General features: G+C 33.2%; 1 protein-coding gene and 1 long non-coding RNA gene across 5 annotated transcripts in view; one reads left to right on the forward strand and one right to left on the reverse strand.

Moving 5' to 3' along the window:
* The window catches only part of LOC105317322 (doublecortin domain-containing protein 1), a 77144-nt gene that overhangs the window by 46666 nt on the left and 16093 nt on the right, over positions 1-14385 (reverse strand). For all 4 annotated transcript variants that reach the window (XM_066085689.1, XM_066085688.1, XM_034470784.2 and 1 more), the window contains 11 exons: positions 11659-11780; positions 10712-10874; positions 10178-10283; positions 9877-9976; positions 9684-9777; positions 9270-9436; positions 9077-9169; positions 8759-8848; positions 7718-7804; positions 7203-7301; positions 6593-6767 (listed from right to left, as the gene is read on the reverse strand). In XM_066085689.1, coding sequence (XP_065941761.1) covers positions 6593-6767; positions 7203-7301; positions 7718-7804; positions 8759-8848; positions 9077-9169; positions 9270-9436; positions 9684-9777; positions 9877-9976; positions 10178-10283; positions 10712-10874; positions 11659-11780 — 1296 coding nt within the window. The remainder of the gene's footprint in view (positions 1-6592; positions 6768-7202; positions 7302-7717; positions 7805-8758; positions 8849-9076; positions 9170-9269; positions 9437-9683; positions 9778-9876; positions 9977-10177; positions 10284-10711; positions 10875-11658; positions 11781-14385) is intronic.
* On the forward strand, positions 4194-5475 carry LOC136275759 (uncharacterized). The gene is made up of 2 exons (XR_010714260.1): positions 4194-4580; positions 4865-5475. It is a non-coding gene; the product is annotated as an uncharacterized lncRNA (long non-coding RNA).

Below are 14385 nucleotides of genomic sequence, written 5' to 3' on the forward strand. Positions count from 1 at the left end.
GTTTAAAAAACAAAGAATTGATACATGTACCTATGCAATGATACCTAGGCTTTGCCTCAACTTCAAACAAACATCACTTGCAGACACGTGTGCGGTAATACATATAACAGATAAAGACAGACCTTAGATTTTCTGAAACAGGCAAGATAATTAATCTCAGGGGATTAATTATCCTGCTCTCATCCATTTATTGAATTTAATCAGGGCTTACAGAAGGAACATTTTCAGGTACTATTCTTAAGTTTCCTTTAATATAAACATAGCAACCAAAAACAACAACAACACCAAAACATCCATTAAAAAAGAAAAAAAAGAATTAAAAAAATTGATATCTAATAAAAAACATTTTTTTTTTAATTTATTGTAATTCATATATTTTTTTCTACTTTACAGAATATAAGTATTTGGACTAGAATGAAATATATATTCTTTATCAAAGATGTTCATTAATCTTCATATGACAGATAGAGATAAGCCTCTAAATTTTCTGCTCTCTCATCCTTTTGTTCTAAATTTACAATAAGATTTTTTTTTCAGAAATGACAGAATGGGGTTATTATCTGATTACCTGTTTAAAAATTAACAGCATTAAGGCAGATAAATATAAAATAAATAATTAAAAAATAAAATAGTGAAAAAGGATATCTTAATATATATCTTGATTTTGGAATTCAATAAAATTATCATAAATCATGTGTACGGTATTTTAACAAAATAAAATATGAATATTATATTTTAAATCCATATTTCAAAGAATGTACACAATACTACACATCATTCAAAATAGACCCAAACTTCAAAACAAAGTTCATTTGCAGACACAGGCAGTGCAGTAATCTCAATGTGACAGATATGACACAGGCAGTGCAGTAATTAATCTCAATGTGACAGATAAAAATAAAGCTTAGGATTTCCTTCCTGTGGAAGGTTAATTTATCCCAAAGGACAAATATTACACAGCCTTCCATGTATACAATGGTAACATTCTCAGCAGTTATCTCTCTTTGCCCATTCATTCTCAGCAGTTATCTCTCTTTGCCCATTCATTCTTATGCATAGTTAGGAATCTACCCCACCACCCCAGCTCCAAACCAGAAGACATAGAGAACCAAACTTAGCATCAAAATATGTATTTCTGCCTACTGAACTACCATACCAAATTTGAACTTGATTGGGCAACCATAAAAAAAGTTATTAGAAAAAAACAGAAAATTTGTGGACGGAAGAGTGACAGACGGACGGACAGAAGGACGGACGGACAGAGTGATTACTATAGGGCACCCGCAAATCCTTGCGGGGCCCTAACACCCGCAAATCCTTGCGGGGCCCTAATAATATAAAATACGATATTGCATCTTATGATACTTACAATGTACATATCATTTAATACAATATAAAACTGTGATAAATAATGATGCAATATGATATTGTAACATTTGATATAACATTGTATTGTGTTATACATTTTTGTATTTTATCACATAATACATTATCATAATAATAATATAACTAGAAAACTGACCAGTCAGGAAGGGCCCCGCTATGACAATTAATATACAGAAGCGAAAAAAAACTTTGAATTCCATCCTCTTTATATTAACAATGATGAAAAATAAATGCCCGGCATAAGATGTAAAGAACTGCAATATATAGGATCTCATGATTTGTAGTTGGATATGATTTTCATCCAACAATTAAAGTGTTAAACTGAGGGGTAAAAATATAAGGGTGCAGCTCATGGAATGAGAGTTTAATTTGATTACATTAAAAAAAAAAAATATGAAAATAATAAGTAACAACTGTATTTTTAAAATTTCAAGATAATTCCTGAATGTCCAAAAACTCTAAATAGTAACCTTGTATCTGCATAAAACAGAGATAACCTCATGTCTTATAAAAAAAACTAAATTAAATGTGTATTTAAAAAAGATTTAAACAGGTGTTTTATAAAATGCAAGCCTTCAGTGAATGCAAATACATTGTATCACCCAGGGTTGACCTCAACTTCAAAACAAACATCAGTTGCAGACAAAGGTGTTCATTAATCTTCATATGACAGATAAAGATAAGCCTCTAAATTTTCTGCAGCAGGCAAGATAATTAATTCCAGGGGGTTAATTGTTCTGCTCTCTCATCCTTTTGTTCTAAACTTACAATAAGATTTGTTTTTTCAGAAATGACAGAATGGGGTTATTATCTGATTACCTGTTAAAATTAACAGCATTAAGCTAGGCAGAAAAAAATAAAATAAATTATAATTAAAAAATATAAATAGTGAAAAAGGATATCTTAATATATATCCTGATTTTAGAATTCAATAAAATTATCATAAATCATTGTGTACGGTATTTTAACCAAAATAAAGTATGAATATTATATTTTAAATCCATATTTCAAAGAATGTACACAATACTACACATCATTCAAAATTGACCTTAACTTCAAAACAAAGTTCATTTGCAGACACAGGCAGTGCAGTAATTAAATCTCAATGTGACAGATAAAGATAAAGCTTAGGATTTCCTTCCTGTGGAAGGTTAATTAATCCCAAAGGACAAATATTGCACAGCCTTCCTAGTATACAATGGTAACATTCTCAGCAGTTATCTCTCTTTGCCCATTCATTCTTATGCATAGATAAGGAATCTACCCCACCACCCCAGCTCCAAACCAGAAGACATAGAGAACCAAACTTAGCATCAAAATATGTATTTCTGCCTACTGAACTACCATACCAAATTTGAACTTGATTGGGCAACCATAAAAAAAGTTATTAGAAAAAACAGAAAATTTGTGGATGGAAGAGTGACAGACGGACGGACAGAAGGACGGACGGACAGAGTGATTACTATAGGGCACCCGCAAATCCTTGCGGGGCCCTAATAAAAGATAGAATATAGTATAATATGATTAAATACATCCCAATATTGTAACATATGATATTAGATTGTATAATATAGTATGATATTGTATTCATGGTATTGCATCATATTTGATACATAATATGATATTGTATCATATGATACAATATAATCTGATACAACATTGTATCATATCATATGAAACAGTATCATGTGATTAGTACTATTATCCATATAACATGTGACCTGTTCCAAAATAACTAAACCTCATCCAGTATCCAAAACCTAGAGCTCAGATTCAGCATTCAAGCCTGTCAAGTGCATTAGTTGTATGATATAAGATAAACCATCCATGCAGAATGGTGAAGTTAGGACCAGTAATAACTAATAAACATAGGTAATCACAGATTACAAAGCTCACCGAGACGAGGCATCAACTTTATGAGGCATCACCTTTAAAACCACCTTTATCATATGATATGAAAATCATAGTTAATGATCTTGGATATTCATGGATACTGTTTTGACACAATATCGTATATCATATGTAAAAAAATTGTATGATAATCCTATGTTCATTTCATACATTATTATAAGATACAATGTTTATCAATACAATAATATAAAATATGATATTGCATCCAATGATACTTACAATATATATCATTTAATACAATATAATACTGTAATAAATATTGATGCAATATGATTTTGTAACATATAATATGACATTGTATCGTGTTATACATTATTGTATTTAATCACATAATACAATATCATAATATCTAATATAAATACAATATAGCATTATTTGATACTATATCATATCACATAATACATCACAATATTGTAACATATGATATTATATTGTATAATATAGTATAATTTTGTATTGTATGATATTGTATCATATTTGATACACAATATTGTATCATATGATACAATATAATTTGATAAAACATTGTTTCATATCATATGATACAATATCATCTGATACAGTACGATATTATATAATACAATATCATTTTATACAATATCATATCATATGATACAATATCATATTATACAATATCATATTATATGATATCTTATAATATCATATAATACAATTTCATGTATTATATAACAATATATTATATAAACCAATATCATATTATACAATATTGTATCATACGATATGCTATAATTATAATATACAATATCGTATCATATGATACAATATCATATATTGCAATATAATATGAAACAATATCATTCGATAAAATAATATATTATACAATATCATATTCTACAATATTGTATAATAATATACAATACTATACATAACAATATCATAATACAATATCATATAATAATGTACAAAAAAATTGATACAATATCATATCATATCATATAACTTTTTACAATATAATGTATGATATTACATTGTATCATATAAAACAATAGTGTATCATATCATAGAATACTATATCATAGGAATCATGTTAAATCATTTAACAACAAACACATCTATCAAGCAGGTTTGAGTGAGGTAGGAGAATTTTTAGCATCCTTGATAATGGAGATCAGGCTCTGCATCTGAAGCTACCTCTGCAATTCATTTATATTATAGTTAAATCAATTATGCAAGCTATTATCTATAAAACATGTAACCTGTTCCAAAAAACTAAACCTCATCCAGCATCCGAAACCTATGGCTCAGATTCAGCATTCAAGCCTGTCAGATGCATCAGTATCATGAGATGCATCATCCCTGCAAGTTTGGTGATGTAAGGACCAGTAATAACTAAGATATAATCATCAGAGGGCACCTGCTCTAAAAACTTTAACCAGCTCTTAAAACCTTAACCTCATCCAGCATCCGAAACCTATGGCTCAGATTCAGCATTCATGCCTGTCAGGTGCATCAGTATCGTAAGACGCACCATCCTTGCAAGTTTGGTGAAGTTAGGACCAGAAATAACTAAGATATATTTTTTAGCATCCTTGATAATGGAGATCAGGCTCTGCATCTGAAGCTACCTCTGCCATTCATTTATATTATAGTTAGATCATATATGCAAGTTTGAAATAGTGCTATTACCTACATATATTAAACATGTGACCTGTTCCAAAAAAACTAAACCTCATCCAGCATCCGAAACCTATGGCTCAGATTCAGCATTCAAGCCTGTCAGGTGCATCAGTATCATAAGACACACCATCCATGTAAGTTTGGTAAAGTTAGGACCAGTAATAACTAAGATATGATCATCAGAGGGCACCTGCTCTAAAAACTTTAACCAGCTCTTAAAACCTTAACCTCATCCAGCATCCGAAACCTATGGCTCAGATTCAGCATTCAAGCCTGTCAGGTGCATCAGTATCATAAGACGCACCATCTATGCAAGTTTGGTGAAGTTGGGACCAGTAGTAACTTAGAAATGGCTATCAAAGGGCACCTGCAACAAAAACTTTAACCTGCTCGAAAAACCTAACTTCATCTAGCATCCGAAACCTTCGGCTCAGATTCAGCATTCAAGCCTGTCAGGTGCAAAAGTATCATAAGACACACCATCCATGCAAGTTTGGTGAAGTAAGGACCAGTAGTAAGTAAGATATAATCATCAGAGGGCACCTGCTCCAAAAACTTTAACCAGCTCTAAAAACCTTAACCTCATCCAGCATCCGAAACCTATGGCTCAGATTCAGCATTCAAGCCTGTCAGGTGCATCAGTATCATAAGACACACCATCTATGCAAGTTTGGTGAAGTTTGGACCAGTAGTAACTTAGAAATGGCTATCAAAGGGCACCTGCAACAAAAACTTTAACCTGCTCCAAACACCTTAACCTCCTCCAGCATCTGAAATTCATGGCCCAGATTCAGCATCCAAGTCTCTCAAGTCCATTAGTAGGTCCAGATGCATCATTCATGCAAGTTTGGTGAAGATAGGACAAGTAATAAGTTAGATACAGGACCTGCAACAAAAACTTTAACCAGGTCCGGACGCCGACGCCGACGCCGACGCCGAGGGTATAGCATAAGCTCCCCCCGACTTCGTCTCGGTGAGCTAAAAATCAGAGTGCACCTGCTCTAGAAACTTTAACCAGCTTTTAAAACATTCACCTCCTCAAGCATCCGAAACCTATGGCTTAGATTCAGCATTCATGCCTGTCAGGTGCATCAATATCATAAGACACAACATCCATGCAAGTTTGGGTAAGTTAGGACCAGTAATAACTAAGATATATTTTTTAGCATCCTTGATAATGGAGATTAGGCTCTGCATCTGAAGCTACCTCTACGATTCATTTATATTAAAGTTAAATCAACTATGCAAGTAAATACATGTAGTACTATTATCTATTAAACATGTTACCTGTTCCAAAAAACTAAACCTCATCCAGCATCCGACGAAACCTATGGCTCAGATTCAGCATTCATGCCTGTCAAGTGCTTTGTATCAACCTCTAATGATAAAACGCAGCTTAATGATATAAATATCATTAAGCGTTGCAATTGCAACCCCATATGCTAGAAACTCTTGCATTAACAGTTGACTACATCAACCGCTAATGATAAATCGCTGCTTAATGATACAATTTTATCATTAAGCGTCGCAAATGCACAGCATTCTTAATGCTTAATGAAACAAGCGAAAAGCTACGTACATGTCAACCCCTAATAATGCAAACATTTATATCATTAAGCGTTGCAATTGCACATCTGATACTGAGTATACAACTTACTGAACGGATTAATGAACGGCTCGCCGAATGAAACCCATATCTCTTGGTCGTATTCCAGGTCATGGACATTGGTTACCTCCTTCCCATGCTCAGTAAAGATTTTCTTAACCACTGGTGCAATTTTAGGATTATGTGGGTTGGCTGTCACATGGTTTGTGGAAAGATCATCCAGTAACTGCAAAAGTGTTCGACTTATACAGTAAACACCGGTATATGTGTTCTATTTTTCTATTTACATAAAGAATTAAAGTATTCTGTATATAAAGTTTTGTTTCATAATAACATCATTTAGGCTGTGGATTAACGTTTTTACCCAGTCCTCTTCCCCTTTCTCAACTAAACTGGAATACAAAGAGAATTTAAATTTTACAATAATTTCACTGCTTTTACTTCAATTCACCTAAACCAGGAGCCAAATACATCCCCCAACTGTTATATCCTCTGAAACACTAAATTTTTTGGACACTATGCAACATTTTTCTATATCTTTCTTGAGATGTGAATGATAATTCTGTGAAAACATGTGGGAGCAAGCACATGACAAAGGACAATGTTTGGGTTCTATTTCCTACACTTCATATAAAGAACATGTACTTTAATTTGTGCTCACCCTAGTCAATACTCTGTCCTTGTCATTCGTCCCTCGCAGTGCCCCTGCCAGATTGAAGTAGAACACCTGGTCGTTTTCATTACTTCCATTCTCATAAACCTGAAAAAAAACAAATTAATGCAAAGCTTATTCCTAAATGCATTCCATTACAATATAAACTTTCTGACATCAACACTATCTTGAATTTCACGAATTGTGTAATGGAGAAAAATTCTAGGATAGGCAGGGGTGGAGAGACTTTATTTCTGCCTTACAGGCTTACACACCAGTAGGTTTGAACATATCTTATTGCATAAAGAAACATATACAAATGGTTTGAACATAAGTTCTCAGAACTCACTATAGGTTCTCAAAATAAGATGGTTACACTAGCAGGTGTAAAGGACAAGGATGATTGAAAACAATTCCATAACTTAGGGGTAATAGCCCCAATAAATTAAGTCTTTTTAAAAACAAATTGTTGGAATGCATTTCCTGTGAGACAATAAATAGGTTAATAGAAACCTCCTTCATACCTTCAGCCTAAGTCCTTTTCTTCCCACCAGCCTGTGTTCAAACTCCCACTCTTTTATGTGCTTCATTCTGTAGTTAGAGCCTTCACTCTGTCAAAAGGAGAAGTCGATACTTTATAACTTGAGTTGATTTTCATTGAATTAATAGAAATGAAAGTTCCACAAATTCAGTGTTCAGTGATTAGTTTTCAAAAGAGCTATCAGAAATAAATGGTCTTATCACAAAAATTTGCCAGTACATGTACTAATTTTGGTGATAAAAACATAGATTTACATAAATCTGGATCAATATTACACCTACATTATGTGCAAGTACGTTTTAGAGACTATGTATAAGTGTAAAATGTAAAAAAGAAGAAAGTTCCCTGATTGAAAAGTAAAGTTTTTCAAATGGGCCTGCTTGGCTGCAAATTGAGGAAATTGCAACCTTTTCCTGCTAAACAGTAGATGTTGAAGTAACTGTCCTCTAATTACACTAACATGTCACACCATCACAAACATCTTCACTAGCCATGGGTTTCTGATCTGCACCGCTCCTCATGAACCCTTGGCATATCGTGCTATCAGAAGTCAGAATTTTTTTCCTCTTTTCATCTTTCATCATTTGTCTGATTTATAAATAGGTTAGGAGATCATGTGACAAAAACAATTCCCGAATTTCGATAGCAACGATATGCCAAGAGTGCGGTTCAGACACCCTTGGCCAGCTAAGATGCATCAAAAACTACACTTCAGGGTTCAAGAAACCAGCTAGAAAAAGGGGAAAGGTTGTTGTGCTTCCAAGTTTTGTGGAATTATGGTATACAGATTAAGATACTGTAAATCTCTAATTAAACACTAGTCCAAGAATTGACATCTGAGTAGAAGTTTGAAAAGCATCCCATGAAGATTTTAAAATCTCACTTTTTATTTTTCTGTTAGTTCTCACAATTTGATTCAAAATGGCGGGATAATTAAATTAAGTATTTGTACTTGCATATAATGCATAAGTTAAGGCCTGAACGGTATCAGGGCAATGAGGATAATTTGGTCCGTCAAGTTTACCTCCTCTACTCTCTGAAGACCCTCAATTTTCTGGAGTTTGTCATCAATTTCCTGTAAGCTCTCTGTCAGCTTGTCCACTTCCTCTTCAGCCTATCAAATAAATACCTATACATCATACTCTGTAAAGTTTTGGACAAAACAATATAGCTTGAAAATCACCTGAATATAAAATAATGTTGCTTCTCTTGAAACACTGATTAAGCATTAACAAACTACTTTCTAAATCTACATATTAAAATCGCCTTGTGTATGTAAAGGATTAACAACTGTAAAGATTCACATGAGCCTGATATTTATAATGATTTCTGTAGGACTTACCATCTCCAGAGTTGAGTACAGCTCATCCTCAGGCATACTTAGGATATCAGTAATGGTCACTTTGTCTTTCTCATCTGACAAAGCATAATTCACCTGTAGAAAAAATTAACAGCTTCATCATCAACACATCTATTTTTTGATTAAAAATTATATCTCTCATGCAGAGAGAGAGAGAGAAAGAGAGTGAGATTACCTCATTTTTGTACTTCACTGCATCTTTCAACTGTCCTTTAATGGTGCGTCTCAGATACTTGATAAAGTGGATGGTACCAGTAGGACTGAAGGCATCCCCCACAGACACCCACAGAGGGCCATAAATTGGGGAACTGGCCTCTTGTACAGCTTCATGCAACATGGGAGCTGTAATGATATTACTACATGTAACACATGCTCTGTATTTTAAAACATTTAAAAGATAACTATGACGAATCCTGTATGCATGAACTGGTTAAATTGAAAAATAACACAATGTTGAAACAGTTCACGTTAACATAAATAATTTTATGTTTAAGCAGATAAAATGAATGTATTTATACGAATCATGTATCAAATAAAGATTAAACATATAACAGTGGAAAATCACAATGCCAGCATGTTTCCATCTTACCGTCCTTTAAATCCTTGATTTCCTTCCCTTCCCAATCGAACAACAGCTTGGCATGAGTGGTCAGCCCTAGTTTAGCTGTACATGCAACCAAAAACTGTGAAATGAAAAACAAACAGAAATCAGTTAACTCCACAAGAAGAAATTTCAAAGGTAAAGGACAGAGCAATGAAGGCCAAACTTTTTTTTCATTTACCTCCTCGATGTTATTTAGATCAGCCACAATCTCCAGTGGTTCTGTGGAATAGCCATTCCTATAAACAACAACCCTGAATCTATTGCTCTCCAGGAGGTTCCTGTAAAGGAAAGTGGGATTAATTCATTTGATCAAAATATTGTTTTATTGTGCCTCTTTTTTATCTTTGTCCAGAGAGAGTTGTTTTCCCAGAAATCTAGTTAGCTTTCGAACAAAACAAGAGTTATCCCCCTTTGAAAAATCAATACAAATTTTATTTTAGATACATAGTAATTATGGATATTTATCATGAAAAATGAACCTCATTCTTTTTGAGACTTTGCACTTTGTTTTCTTCTTTCTTCCTTCCTCTGGCAGCAAAACTCCAGAAAGTGTCCATTTGGCTCCATTGGTTATAGCTATGTTCTCTGTAATAGTAAAATGATAAAGAATCAGCTTTCATTCTCAATAATTCCAAATATAAACAGCAATTGTTGCAAATAATATATGTGTCATTTCCTTAGAAAATTCACACCTGATAACAACCTGTTATCATCGTTCTGAATGATTAACTGGATTGCCATCCCTAGTTTAATAACAAACTGAAATTCATTATGTTCAATTTATACTGTACACAGGGTTATTTTTGCCCTTCTACACTTCCACAAAGTTTCATTTCTAATTGAATTTCCGTAGACACAGTTGTGTTTAAAGAGAGATAATTTGAGACCCTAAAATTCGCCAAATATGAAATTCGCCCGCTGACAAGGAGGCAAAAAGGTAAAAAAACAAAATGGCTGGGGGCAAACATCTCCCTTTGTACAGTATTGTTTATTCAGATTGTCCCATCACTTACCCTTTACACTTTTGTATGGGTCCTTAAAGTTTTCTCCAGTGGAGATGTAAACCTCTGAGTCAGGAGGAATTTCATAGGTTTCAAAAATCTCTTTTCCCTCTTCCAAAAACACCCTCCTGGCTGCAAACCCAAGACCCAACCGTTCTGTGCACATTTCCAAAAACTAACAGGAGGAATTAAAAGTTATAGTATATGTGCTTTACAACAAGTGCAGTGATTTCTAATTCATCTACACGGAGAGTACAGTATATACTAGTATTTTTATGTGAACATTAATTATTGAAATAAAAAAAGTATAAAGTTTTTTTTATATAAAAATAAAATTCTGGGCTGCCTTTTACAAAAGAACTTCCGACTTACGACCAAATTAATGAATGATGATTAATCACGAACTAACCAATGTTTTATTCTAATGGCTGTGAAATATGATTATGGCAGTCAAAATAGTTGTAAATAAATGAGTTTACATATATCTTTTTCCGTTTAAGATCAGGCCTAAAAAAAAAAGTTGTGTGTTTAGGACCTAACCTACAAAAATGCCCCTTCCTACCATTTTTAGATGTAAATTTTTATCCGATTGTGAATTTTACATTATTTCTATAAAAAATCATTTTTTAAATGTGACACAAACAAACATTCTTAGGATTCATGCAGAAAAAAAATATGATAAAATAAAAAAAAAATCCCTACCTACCTAATTTTTTCATCAGTGTTACCCTAAACACACAACTTTTTTTTTATAGGCCTCAATTCCATGAGAGGGATAATATTTATGACTTTGTCGTAAGTTCTTTTGTAAAATGCAGTCCTGATATAAATATAAAATTAAGAGATTATTCAGGCTGGATTTCTTTTCCTATACATACTTACATATAATCTTATTAATTAAAAGCTTTCTGATCAATGCTGATTCTTTTTATCACTGAAAAAAACACTAGATATCTCACCACTTTCATGGACGGAGCCGCCACTCGACACATGGTCTCTCGGCTGCCGTTCTTAAAAGCCAGGCACCTGATTGTGTGTGGTTTGTTCAAGTACTGTGACCTAATTCTCCTCCCAGACAGAGCTGCATGGATACAAAAGAAAATGAACATTGAAAATAACAAAAATATATCTTATTTTTTTATTGGGGGGGTGAGGCATTTTCAAAAACTTTGTTTTAATGATACATATATTAAAAGCAGGTACAGCTTTAGTAAAGCTTTTCATCTAGATTGAATTAGAACTTTTAAAAATGTTTGAGGTTGCTTTTGTGAGCAGTGCATACTAAATTTAAATTTATCATTGTAATATTGATATCAATTTAATTGCTTGAAAATAAATGAAAAAAATCAAACTTATTTCATTTTAGAAATATATTATATACCAGGGAATCATCATTGTTCGTGCAGGACCAATTAATGTTTGTGGCTTTCGTGGATAACCCTTGTCAACGAATTTACATTTCCACAAAAGTATATATAAGCATTTGTTTAATATTTATTTATGAAATAGAAATTGCTACCAACAAAATTATGTTCCCATGAACCAGGAAATCTCTGGCTATCCACAAACATTGACCCCCATGGCCACAAATACAAATGTTTCCATAGTATACAATGGCATGTGCAGCATTAGCATCTATGGTGGGTAAACTTCTATAGTCCATGTAATTACAATAATGACAAAATGGTTAGTATTTACCAGAGACATAATAAAAAATTAGGCAACTCATCCAAGGTTTGGTAACTGAAGTATGTGACTTTGATTTTCTTTGAAAACTACAATTTGTTTCAATCTTTTACATTTCAATCTACAGGTAAAATTTATAATATTGGTTTTACTATACGTCAATCAATAAAGCATTTGTAAAGTTTTAAAGCTACACATTGATAAGAAACAGCAGAGCAGGCCATATAGAAGATCAAGTAATAACCAAAAGTGATGACAAAATCTCCAAAATATGGCTAGACATGGGGCAACTGTCACTCAAATTGAAAACTTGTCTTTTAAATGTCATACTGTATAAAGTAAAGAATGCATCAATACTACTATATTAAAATAATAGACTCGAATTTTTGGGCTTTAATACCGAGAAATCGGTAGATTATTCTAACTAAGCAGAGTGTAATGAAATTAAAAGCATTATTGTAGTCTGAAAGCTTGGTTATATATGTCAAATATAAGGTGTGTCGATGTACCTATTTCGTAAATGTTCGATATCATATGCAATGTCAACCCGTGCACGCACGGGTCAAAGTCTAGTTTACAGTAAACAAACTTAAACAAGAGGCCCATGGGCCACATCGCTCACCTGAGCAACAATAGGCATGATAAAATCAGCTTAACAGAGTCATAATTCAAACTATCTCGGCAATGAAGAATAATACATGTAGATCCTGTATAAGTAAGAGTCCATTTTTTTTACCCTGGTTATTCTTATTTTTATAATCAAGTCCCTTTTTTAGTAGGATGATTTGCATTGCATTGCAGTTCTAAAAAATTCCTAAACAATTGTTTATATATAGGATATAAGCCTACATCAAACTCTGAACCCCTTTGTGAGGCCCAAGAATCATCCAGGGGCCAAAGTCTAAACAAATTGAAAGAATCAGCAATATGTCAAAATGCTTGCATATAAGTAAAACCATATATCATAACATTTCATTTTTTGTTAATAATTAAAATATTTTCCTTTGTAAAATTGGAATCCCAATGTGGCCCCACCCTACTCCTCAAGATTTTGATTTGAAAGAATTTAAATCTACATTATCTGAGGTTGCTTTCAGTAAATTAACAGCTTCTCTGGGCAAACGGTTTCTAGAAAAAGATATTTAAAATCCACCCCCCCCCCCCAGGGACCATGATATGAACAAACTTGAATCTACCCAACCTAAGAATGCTTTCACACAAGTTTCAGCTTTCCTGGCTTTATTCCTATGTAAAAATTTGACCCCCCATTGTGGTTCCCCCTACCCCCAGAATCATAATTTTCACAAATTTGTATCTACACTACATAAGGTTGCTTCCACACAAGTTTCAGCTTTTCTAAGGAGAAGATTTTTAGAGATTTACACTATATTCCATTGTAAAAATTTGACCCCTCCCCCCATTGTGGGTCCACCCTACCCCCAGAGTCATGATTTTCACAAATTTGAATCTACACTACATAAGAATGCTTCCACACAAGTTTCAGCTTTCCTGGCTGATTAGTTTCTGAGAAGATTTTAAGATTTACACTATACATTCCTATGTAAAAGTTCAATAACCCCCTCCGCCCCCCTCATATGGCTCCACTCTTCCCCCCAGAGTCATTATTTTTACATTTGTATCTACTCTACATAAGGATGCTTCCACAAAAGTTTCAGCTTTCCTGGCTGATAAGTTTCTGAGAAAAAGATTTTTTTTAATTTTACTCTATATATTCCAATGTAAAACTTTGACCCCCATTGTGGCCCCACCTTATCCCCAGGGACAATGATTTGTACAAACTTGAATCTACACTATCTGAAGATGCTTCCACACAAGTTTTGGCTTTTCTGGCCAAATGTTTTCTTAGATTTTTTAAAAATATCAATAAATTTTCAATAAATCCCAATTATCTTCCCTTGAAATAGAGAGCTTGGCCCTTCATTTTAACAAAACTGAATCCCCTTTACCCAATGATGCTTTGTTTCAAGTTTAGTTATAAT

Source organism: Magallana gigas, chromosome 5, assembly GCF_963853765.1.
Source record: "Magallana gigas chromosome 5, xbMagGiga1.1, whole genome shotgun sequence".
NCBI classification, from domain to species: domain Eukaryota; kingdom Metazoa; phylum Mollusca; class Bivalvia; order Ostreida; family Ostreidae; genus Magallana; species Magallana gigas.